The sequence below is a fragment of the Idiotropiscis lumnitzeri genome, chromosome 2 (genome assembly GCF_059441095.1).
Source record: "Idiotropiscis lumnitzeri isolate Australia: NSW breed Sydney's pygmy pipehorse chromosome 2, RoL_Ilum_1.0, whole genome shotgun sequence".
Lineage (NCBI taxonomy): Eukaryota > Metazoa > Chordata > Actinopteri > Syngnathiformes > Syngnathidae > Idiotropiscis > Idiotropiscis lumnitzeri.
Window position 1 is genome coordinate 23813209 of NC_142392.1, and position 11410 is coordinate 23824618.

Here is an 11410-nt window from a genome sequence, read left to right on the forward strand (position 1 = left end):
TGTTTCAGGGTCTATAGTCCACACAGAACCTATTCTTCACTGTCTTTTTTTTTTTGACCTTGACAACCCCTGAGGCCCAAGGGCTGTCAGATGGCTCAATGATACCAGCTTTCAGCATCTCGTCAATTGCGCTGTCCGCATCTGCCTGATGTGCTAGGGGAAGGCGGCGGGGGCGTGCTTTGATAGGTCGTGCATACCCCGTGTCAATTTCGTGCTGCACCAAGTCTGTTCTGCCCACCTCCTCTTCTGTCAGCGCAAAAATGTCCTTAAAGTCCCACAACAGTTGCCACAGCTCGTCCTGTTGCTTGGGTTCTAAACCATCACTGTTGCGCTTCCACACTTTGCGCACTGCCGTCAATCTGTCCACTCCACCTGTCATGGACCACGGGGCCGGGGGAGAGGAATGCTCATCAATGTGGGCATCTGATGTGGGTGGAGAAGTCATAGGAGCCAGCGGTTCATGGGTGGGATCAGACTCCTGCTGTGCAATGGCTGCGCTCGACGTCGGAAGGAATGACTTTTCAGGCTGTGTAGGGCGCACCATTTCAACTGTGGGGCCTCCTGGAAAAGCCAACGTGTTCCTCCCCAGGTCAAGCACGCACTGGGCTGTTCGTAGAAAGTCCAGTCCTATGATGCAGGGGTCGCGTACCGCGGCAACCCACACCCGAAAGTTCATGCATAGTCCCCCCACTTGGATAGTCACCACCCACCTTCCAAGCATAGGGGTGAGCTTTGTTCTTTTTATAGTTCAACTTCTAGTTTAGTTTTTCACCTTTTCACACGGCGTAATGAAGGCCAGTTGAGCAAGTGGAACAAGTGATTTTTATTGATGATTGTGGAAGGCAACGATTTCATAAGCACAGTTTCTTCTCACACCTTTTCCATTAAATACGATTAAAAACACAACTGAAAAGCATAATGTTAACAAATGTTGTTCCAGGCAAAGGCAATTAATTTTATTTACATGTTTGATGTAAACACCAAAACAAATCATCACTCAGACACATTGCTTCTTCTGGCACGGATCACATTGGCTTAATGTCAATAAAAAAGCTTAGCAAAATTAAATTTATCATATTTTATTCAAAATCAAAATTTACATCTTACCACAAAGAGTCAGTTCCTTGAGTTTTTTGTTGTCTTTTTTTTAAGCTTCAAGGATCGCTGCAATTCTCACCAGCACAATTGTGTCTCTCAGCACCCTTTTTAGAAAAGAATTTTTTAGCACAAACGCTGCAACTGAATGGCTTGTCTCCATTGTGTGTTCTTGTGTGGCTTCGTAAATGCGACTTTTGAGAGAAACTCTTGGCACAAACTGAGCAGGAAAAAGGTTTTTCACCACTGTGTCTTCTTGTGTGGATTGTTAAATGCGACTTTCGAGAGAAACTCTTGCCACAAATTGAGCAGGAAAAAGGTTTTTCACCACTGTGTGTTCTTGTGTGCCTTGTTAAATGTGCCTTTTTAGAGAATCCTTTGCCACAAACTGAGCAGGAAAAGGGTTTTTCTCCACTGTGTGTTGTTGTGTGGATTGTTAAATGTGCCTTTTGAGAGAATCCTTTGCCACAAACTGAGCAGGAAAAGGGTTTTTCTCCACTGTGTGTTCTTGTGTGGATTGTTAAAAGCGACTTTCGAGAGAAACTCTTGCCACAAACTGAGCAGGAAAAGGGTTTTTCTCCACTGTGTGCACTTGTGTGGATTGTTAAAGGCGACTTTCGAGAGAAACTCTTGCCACAAACTGAGCAGGAAAAGGGTTTTTCTCCACTGTGTGTTGTTGTGTGGATTGTTAAATGTGCCTTTCGAGAGAATCCTTTGCCACAAACTGAGCAGGAAAAGGGTTTTTCTCCACTGTGTGTTCTTGTGTGGATTGTTAAAAGCGACTTTTGAGAGAAACTCTTGCCACAAACTGAGCAGGAAAAGGGTTTTTCTCCACTGTGTGTTCTTGTGTGGATTGTTAAATGAGACTTTTGAGAGAATCCTTTGCCACAAACTGAGCAGGAAAAAGGTTTTTCTCCACTGTGTGTTCTTGTGTGACTTGTTAACGTTGCGTTTTGAGAGAAGATTTTGCCACAAACTGAGCAAGAAAAAGGGTTTTCTCCACTGTGTGTTCTTGCGTGCCTTTTTAAACTTGACTTTCGAGAGAAACTCTTGCCACAAACTGAGCAGGAAAAGGGTTTTTCTCCACTGTGTGTTCTTGTGTGCGGTTTTAAAGACAACTTTGAAGTTAATGAGTCAGTGTGACATGCCCTTTCACCTTTGGCTTGCCCATCATCATCATCATCATTATCAGGAGAGCATGATAATGTGTCCTCATTTTGTGCTTGTGATGGCCCCCAGTGGTCTTCGTCACCTTCTGTTGTCACGTGATGACTTGAGTTGCTGCTTGTAGGCTCCGCCCCTCTGTTGTCCTCACGCTCACCCTTGTTTTCATCTTCAGTCTTTATAGGGACACCGTTCAGTGGTGACTTGTTGATCTCCTCCTCCTCCTTTTTGATGTGAGTCAAGTCTGGCTCCTCTTTCACAGAACGGAGATCATTTTGTCTGACGTCTGCAGGACACAAAAAGACAAACACACATTTGGTTTGGTCAAGTCAAGTCAAGTTATATTGTTTCTACCGTGCTACCTTGACTTGTGCCTGCCGCACACGGAGCAATGCGTGCGACCCCAACTTGGACCGGACCATGGGGGCATTTCACAAAATTACGTCCTACGATGTAAACCTCCTTTTAGCAGCACAACAGTGATAAACGAGCATTTAAAAAGGAAGCACATTGCGGCTGATGCCCGATTTAATTCCTGACATAGTCACAGACGTTTATGGAAGCGAGCTGAAGTTAGCACACACAGGCTATTGTGTGCGTCTGATGGAACACCTGTTGTGGGACCCTAACTTATTAATGGGGGCCACTGGGGGCCATCGCAACATTATGTCATTGATAGAATAGAAATCCTTCAAGTGAAATATGTTTACAAGTATTTCATTTTGCATTTCGAGATAGAACTAAATGTTCCTGGGCTTGTTGGTAGAAAAGGGGGTTGTGACGTGTTCCCTTTTTAAGACCATTGTAAGCCAGTACAAAGTTCATAAATAAGACCAATACGTACTTGATTTTTTAAAAAAAACTTAACCCTTTGTGTTTTATCCACTAAAATTTATCAACCGCCATTGATATTTTTGCCGTAGTGTGCAGAGTATTTAGAGTCAGTTTGAATCATTCCAGAAGGAATTGCTTGAACAAGATATGTCAGAGAAGTTATTGTAAAAAAACGAGACAAGCCTGCACAAATGAATCACCCAGCCAAGATTGAGGAGGAGCAGTCCGGCAAAGAGAAAAGCGTTCCCGCTCCTGTGCGGCGTTTTATTGAAGCACAGCAAAGCAATTTGTATATGCAAACTCATAAAGAATGGAAAAACATGAACACTTCGACTTCATCACACCCGTCCACACGCTTCCTGTTGTTCGAACGGTTTCAGCTTACAAGACATGTTTGGGTCACACTTTTGTTAAATGCGAGCTAAACGGTTTCCTGTCAAACACGGTTCAAGACGTGCATGTTTTTGTGGCTTCCTGCTCAACTGCCAGCATAGACACAACTCTTTTACCACTGAACTAACGTTTTCCTGTTTAAGAGGTCCATGTTTTTGTGACCTTCTATAAACCCGTAAGCATAGTTTTGAAACATGGTGACATGACAAACTTAATTTCTTTCGCGATAATATAAAAACTTTCGCAGATATAGCAAAAACAAATTGGAGAAGCTGTGGAGCAGAGCACATCAGTCAGACCCCGGGTCCACAAGCCCTCTGGCAGAGACGCAAACAGAGCTTTCGCTTCAGAGTGACCCATTCACTGTCTACCATACTGTCAAGAAATTCGGAAAATGTTCCGTAACAGAAGAATTCGGAATGGGTGCTGAAACACCACAACCTGCTAGTGACGGAGTTTCTACATCTGAAATTAACTCTGCCAAAAGTCTTCACCAATGGGCCGAAATCTTTAGTATGATGATGCGCACCGATAGTTAATGTGATTTGTGGCTCAGCAAACAGAGACAATTCAAACAGTTTCCTCTGCTCTGGGCAAGGCACACATGCGAGGCAGCACCGGTAGACATCACAAATACATCATCCTAATGCAAGATGCAGTTCTGACTCTCGAAATTGGGTGAATGCATTCTGATAAACCAAATCATCATAACTCAGTGTTCAATGCAAAGGACCAATTGGTGGTTTGAATGGGTGGAGGCGGCTACACCACGCAGACCAGAGCAGGAACAAGACGGACCAGCTGCGGGAGGATGGAGACCCTGGTCTCAGAGCTGCCCAGTCTACTGGAACGGAGGACAACATATGCTTCCCCGCCGGGTGTGCACAGTCAAATTCAGTCCCACTCGAATTCCAGTGTTTGTTTCACAGGTGCGGGTTCGGTCCACGGCAGTGACTCGGCCAATCTCAAGAGTCCCACACGCGTGACGGTGTTGTTGCTCACTGGGATATGGAGAAGAAGCTTGCAAAGCGTGGAATATCTTGTTCCACCATCAAAAACTGTTGTCCATCAATCGTCACCGGAATGCCAAGACCTGCCGGTCCTTGAATGCTGAGGCTCCGCGGGCACCCCTATCGTGGAATGTGGTCCCAATCGGGCTGAGGCGTCAACTGTGCGTTTGGAAGCCATAGAAGCGTTGTCGGAGGAGGGGGTAGCGATGGCGCCCCCGTGCTAGTGGAGCTCTTTGTGACTGGCATGGCGCTGGACCACAGGATGGTACATTTCAGGAAGTGGCTCGGTTTGGACCGCTCATCACCCAGTGACCCCACAGCAAGAGCACGTCCCACTCACAACCCATGTCTATAACCACCCACCACCCCTACTTCTGTTACGTGACCTTGTTGACCGGCCGGTGCGGACAACAAGCCTGCTGTGGCAGGGGAAACGGAAAGAGCAGACGCAATGGGAGCTGCATGCGTCGGCTGCTGCATTAACTGCTTCCCCCTGTTTTATTTTATTTATTTTTCCCATGTTCTTTTTTCTTTTTCGGGTGAATTAGCACTCTTGTCCCTCTGAACCCGCGAGTGTAACAATTCGTTTTCTACATCCAATACAATATTTTCTTTCATCGATGCAAAAACGGGGATTCGACTCATACTGATTAGCAGTTTCTCATTGACGGACTGTTCCGCATGATGTCAGAAACAGGGAGGCGCACGTCCTCGAGGACGGCCACCAGCACAGCTGTGTGGTGGTGACACTATTGGACGGGTCACTGGCGGAAGCTTCAATCCATTCGCCTCTCGCCCCGTCTCCCATAAGAGCTCACAAACTTAATATTTTACATATATTTTACAAATGCCAATGCCAATTGGTTTTGTCTTCTGTTTATGATTCATATTCAATCCCCATGAACACGTCAACTATAATTTAGCTCTTCTTTTTTAACTAACTAATACAGTGATTCTCAAATAGTGGGGCGTGGTGCGATGCTAAGGGGGGCGCGTGAGTTGATGACAGAGCTCCACATAGCCAGCAGCCAATCATATCACAGCGGGGTGTGTTCTATTCTTCCGCTTTAGTGCAGAACAGACTGCAGTTTTCACGTAGGAAATCCATTCAGCGCTGCTCTAAAAAAACTATGCCATCTTTCTTTCATCTCGTCGAACAAAGAGAAGCACACGAGTTATCGCCAAGTAGAGATCAAGTGCGGATTTGTTGAGATTGGCGTTTGAAAATGTGTGCAGGAACGACACCCAAGTACAAAGAGGAACTTTGTGGAATAAAAGAAGAGTACGAGCAACATCTTCAACTGCTGGATGAAGTTTGCAAGCAGCCTTGTATTGTGCTACACCAGTGATGCTGAGGGGGGCACGTGGGACCCTGGGGAACATGATTTGCATGGTTTTGGGACCGAAAAAGGTGATCTCAGACAACGCGAGTTTGAGCTCGTCAAAGCTGTTTGTGCCCCGAGTTCACGCAGTATTGATTAACAAAAAAAAAGCGGCGCCCCGTCGCTCGTTGACCCGGAAGTGATTTCTTTCGCCGCTCCTTAAATGCCCCGCGCCAAGCTATCTTGCGCCGCAGCAGAGCGAGCAAGGAGGCGCTAAGCGCGCTAATCGCTAAAATTAATTGCATCGATGGACGCTCAACTTTGAAAAGAAGTCTGACTCAAACCGCGTTCGGGCGGAGAGCCAGCAGCTACGAACAGAAATGTTGTATTGCAACCATTACGTATCCAAACAAAATAAGACGATGGCTACGTTAGCACTTTAGCAGACGCTCTCAGGCTGGAACACGGAAATGGCTGACGTCATCACAACGAAGTGGTTTGACGTCAAACAGATTGTAAACATAAAAAAAAATGTATAGTCAACAAATTAAAACTGTTGCTTTATGTTATTTATACAGAATTTTTGTTTGAAATCCCCCTGGCTTTTTGTCTTTTCTATATTATGTACGTATTAATAACTGTTTGGTTTGTTCATGTTAATAAAGTTAAAAAAAACTAAACAAAAACGTATAGTAAATATTTATCATCCCATCAATATTCGCACCACAGAGTGCTGAGTTTCGAGATCCTCACAATAGTCGTTCTCAAAATGATAGATTTTTTTAATCAATTTGTCTTTGTTAAGGGATATTTTATTGACAATCTAACATTTATAATACAAAGAACATGTACATTAGTACGAAATGTAAAAACAATTGTGGTGGGGGGGCGCAAATCTATTTTCTTCTTGGTATGGGGGGGCGTGACAGGAAATAATCGAGAACCACTGAACTAATACAGTGAACCCCCGGTTATCGCGGTTAATGGGGACAGAGACCACCCGCGAAAACTGAAAATCCGCAAAGTAGCGTCGCACCTTAAAAAAACAAAACAAAACAAAAAAAACACCGTGTAAATATATACTTCGCACCTATATATATATATATATATATATATATATAGGTGCAAAGTAGCGGCACACCTTCAAAAATGCTTAAAAAAAATCATATATATATATATATATATATATATATACTGGTAGAGAGAGAGTGAAATTCATGTTATAACAAAAAAACTAATTATGATTAAAACTTATTATTTTTTTATTCCCCAGCCATTATTTTTGTATTTATTCAATTACTTCTTTTTGTATTTATTTAATTACTTCGACTTTTACCTGCTGGTACGCCGTCCGGTGTGCCCTGTGAAGGTTATGATCCTCCAGCAGAACTGGAGGATTGAACAGGACTCTCCAAACGCAGACCCGGGAAAAAAGGTGGTGATACAAAGATATTTATAATCACAATATAGTCAGTGTAATCAGCGCGTCTCGCAGCAGCTGACGACATGGCGCGAGACGATCGCTGGAGGAACGCCCACACAGCTGAAAAAACAAAAACACACGCGGCATGACAGGCACGGATCATGACAGTGAAATGAAAGGTGGCATTCTTCATTTATTTATTTATTCATTCATAACTGACAGCCTCGCGCTCCGCCGGTACCCGGGCGGAAGGTGCTCCTATTCGGCTTAACTACCACGCACGCCGGCCGGTCTCCTTCGGAGCTCACGCACGGCCCCGAACGAAGCAAAATGTCGCCGCGCGAGTGCCCGGGCGGAAGTTGTTTCTCTTCGGCTTAACTGCCACGCACGCCGGCCGCAGCTCGGGTACGGTCCGAAACGTCGCCCCCGATCGTGTCCGTCGCCACCAATCGTGTCCGGGGGAACCTGCTCTTCTTCGTCCACTCTCTTCTTCGTCCACTCTCCTCTTCGGCGCACGCCGGCCGTCTAACCGCTTCAATGCCCCCTTGTGCCGCTCGGCGAAACTACAATGCCCCCGAATATTTTTTAGACCCGCAAAGCACTGAACCCGCGAAAGGTGAACCGCGAAGTAGCGGGGGTTCACTGTATAACCCCGTTTTCCTCAACCAATGAGTCAGTATTCTTTGAAGTGGATTATGCGCAGACTAAAAATATCTAATTTAATTTATATCAATTTACTGTACAGTGAACCCTCGCTACTTCGCGCTTCAGTGCTTCGCGGGTCTAAAAAATATTCGGGGGCATTGTAGTTTCGCCGAGCGGCACGAGGGGGCGCTGGAGCGGTTAGACGGCTGGCGTGCGTCGAAGAAGAGCGTGGGCGATGAGGAGAGTGGACGAAGAAGAGCACGTTCCCCCGGACACGATTGGTGTCGACGTTTCGCGCGGTTCGGACCGTATCAGAGCTCCGGCCGGCGTGCGGCAGTTAAGCCGGAGAGGAGCACCTTCCGCCCGGGCACTCGCGCGGTGCCAAGCGGCCCCCAAGTTTAACCGAATGGAAGCTCCGGAGGAGGAGGGCATGCTCGCGTCACAGTAAGCCGAAGAGGAGCACCTTCCACCCGGGCACGAGCGCGGCGACATTTCGCTTCGCTCGGGACCGTGCGAGAGCTCCGGAGGAGACCGGCTGGCGTGCGTGGCAGTTAAGCCGAAGAGGAACAACTTCCGCCCGGGCATGAGCGGAGCGCGAGGCTGTCAGTTATGAATGAATAAATGAATAAATAAATAAATGAAGAATGCCACCTTTCATTTCACAGGGCACACCGGACGGCGTACCAGCAGGTAAAAGTCGAAGTAATTAAATAAATACAAAAATAATGGCTGAGGAATATAAAATAAGTTTTAATAATAATTTGTTTTGTTTTTTTGTTATAACATGAATTTCACTCTCTCTCTACCCGTATATATATATATATATATATATATATATATATATATATATATTTATTTATTTTTTTTAAGCATTTTTGAAGGTGCGCCGCTACTTCGCACTTTTTTTTAAGCATTTTTGAAAGTGCGCCGCTACTTCGCGGATTTTCAGTTTTCGCGGGTGGTCTCGGTCCCCATTAACCGCGATAACCGAGGGTTCACTGTATATCAAAAGTCCCCTCATAACATGATAATTCATCATATTCCTGTCATTTCCATCTCAAAATGTTGTTCCATTAATTTGAATTACCGTAGTCCATCCGTCCCCAAATTGAAGTATGGAACATTAGATGTTTTTTTTTTTTTCGTTTTGCATGACCTTTAACCTTGCATGTTCTGTTTCAACAAAATTGTATCTCTTATCAGTTTCCCTGTTTCATGAGTTGCTGCCGAGCCAAAAAGGAGGAGTTCAGAGAGGAATTTCACCCTCAGGGGCAATCCCAAACTTTGTTTCCAGGACATTGTAACACACTGGGCTGGTTTGTTGTTCTCCTTATTGCAATTTTACTGCATTCAGTCTTCCTCGAGACTGAATACGTTCTAGTGTTTGCCAAATAGTTAATCCTAGTTTCTCACTTTAGCTTTTCACAGTCAAGATATGGACTTTTTCAAATGCACAATCACTTCATTGAGGTCTAATTATCAATTGTTTACCATAGTCAGACTTTTGCCGTCAAAGAGACCTGTTCCTGAACCATATGTTCACGTTTTCATCACTCAGGGCTTTTCCGTGTTGACAAATCAGATTCCACGGAACATGCATTCATTCTTTTATGATCTTAGATTTCTCTATTTAAAAGGTGACAAAATTATAATTATTTTTAACAGAATTTAATAAAAACGTCCACAAGCATAGAATGGATGTTTGGTTGGTGTTAGATGAACGGATATTAGGAGACTTAATTTTTTAGACAAACATCGATTATGAATGAACATGTCCTTTCAATGTATTTAACTTTGCCACGTCTTACCTTCACCCTCACTGTTCATAACAAAAAATATTTTCTTGTCAAATAAATATGCTTATATAAACTCAAGAAATTCCAAGTTGTGTTTTGAATTAAGTCACAAAATTATACATGCATGGTTTGACACATGTTGTTCATGGTGTAGTGTTGGGGCCGCAACTAATGATTGCCTGTTTGTCCTTTACAAAAATAGTTTATAATTTAATTGTTACCAATTATTTGATTAATCAGTTGTTGGAATTCATTCATAGTCATGTTGACCCTTGGCCTTGGAAACATATTTTGAGTGATCAGTGGATGATTGCCCAACAGGTGTCACATACTTAATATTTAAAGTAGACCCAGCATGACACAAAATGGTGTGCTTGATCTACTTACTAAATGTAAGGTAACTTTTTGCATCACATTTTTATGTAGATAGTGCAAGGATTGTTTTGTAAAGGCTACTTCATTTCTTGTGTGGAAGAAATTAGATTTGCAAGTAAAATCCACTTAACTTTGCAAGTCAGGTTAGTTTTATTTTCGCAAGTAAAGTCTACTTAACTTTGCAAGCAAGTTAACTTGAATAGTTAGGTTGCATTTACTGAAGTAATGTAGTTAACAAACTTGCAGAATTAAGTTGACTTCACTTGCAAAATTGAAACTAACTTGACATGTAAAATTAAGTAGACTTTACAAAACCGATTTCTTATGCACAAGAAATTAAGTAGATGAAAAAAGCACTGTCCTTGCTTTATAAACATAAATGTGTGATGCAAAAGGTTACCTTACATTTTCTAAGTAGATCAGCCCCAAAATTTTTATCAGTGTGGATATAAAAATACACTACATCTGTCAGCATAGTTTTGAAACATGATGACATGACAAACTTAATTTCTTTAGCAACATATAAATACCGGAATATGTAAAATGTTAAACAATCAGTTCGAATTTTAAAATGGGGAAAAAAAACACGGAGTTTACCCCCCCACTATTGGTTATTCTTTGGCATCCATTTTCTGCACTGATTTCATTTGGCATAAACAAATGTTCAGCAGACCTGCAAGTAAAAGGCAATAATTAAAAATAAAACGGCAATAACCTTGAACGCATTCCCCCAAACAACTTAATGTTGTGATGCATATTTTTAACGATAGAAAGTCGTTCTTTACAAAGCAAATGAGAGTAAGACGTGTACAAACCTGCTTTGTGTGGCACAACACGAAGCTGGTTGCAAACTTCGTCCAGCAGTTGAAGATGTTGCTCGTTCTCTTCTTTTATTTCACAAAGTTCCTCTTTGTACTTGGGTGTCGTTCTAGCACACATTTTCAAACGCCAATCTCAACAAATCCGCACTTGGTCTTTGCTTGGCGATAACGCGTGAGCTTCTCTTTGTTCGACGAGACGAATGAAAGATGGCGTCGTTTTTTTCCTTCGAGAAAATGGCAGTCTGTTCGTCACGAAAGCGGAAGAACAGGACACACCCCGCTGTGATATGATTGGCTGCTGGCTGTGTGGAGCACTGTCACCAACTCACCGACAGATGTCGCCATTTGCGATGCAAATCATTGTTATCTTCTTCTAAACATAGAGAAAAACCTAAGATGCACATGAACAAACATTTTAGTTCCCAAATATGAACTTGAGAGATGTATTGAATTTTACTTTTGTTGCTGGTTTTGTTTTCACATCTGACACCATGTTGTTGGTTGGACAGTATTCCAAATGTATTTCTCTATT

The 11410-nt window shown here is 43.3% G+C and overlaps 1 protein-coding gene across 1 annotated transcript; it reads right to left on the minus strand.

Annotated features, from left to right (window-relative positions):
* Nucleotides 1-752: 752 nt before the first annotated feature.
* LOC148342032 (uncharacterized) lies at nt 753-11061 on the minus strand. The gene is made up of 2 exons (XM_088286696.1): nt 10873-11061; nt 753-2545 (listed from the first exon to the last, which is right to left on the minus strand). The coding sequence occupies exons 1-2, from the start codon at nt 10994-10996 to the stop codon at nt 1155-1157; spliced, it is 1515 nt and encodes a 504-aa protein (XP_088142822.1). The 5' UTR covers nt 10997-11061; the 3' UTR covers nt 753-1154.
* Nucleotides 11062-11410: the final 349 nt, after the last annotated feature.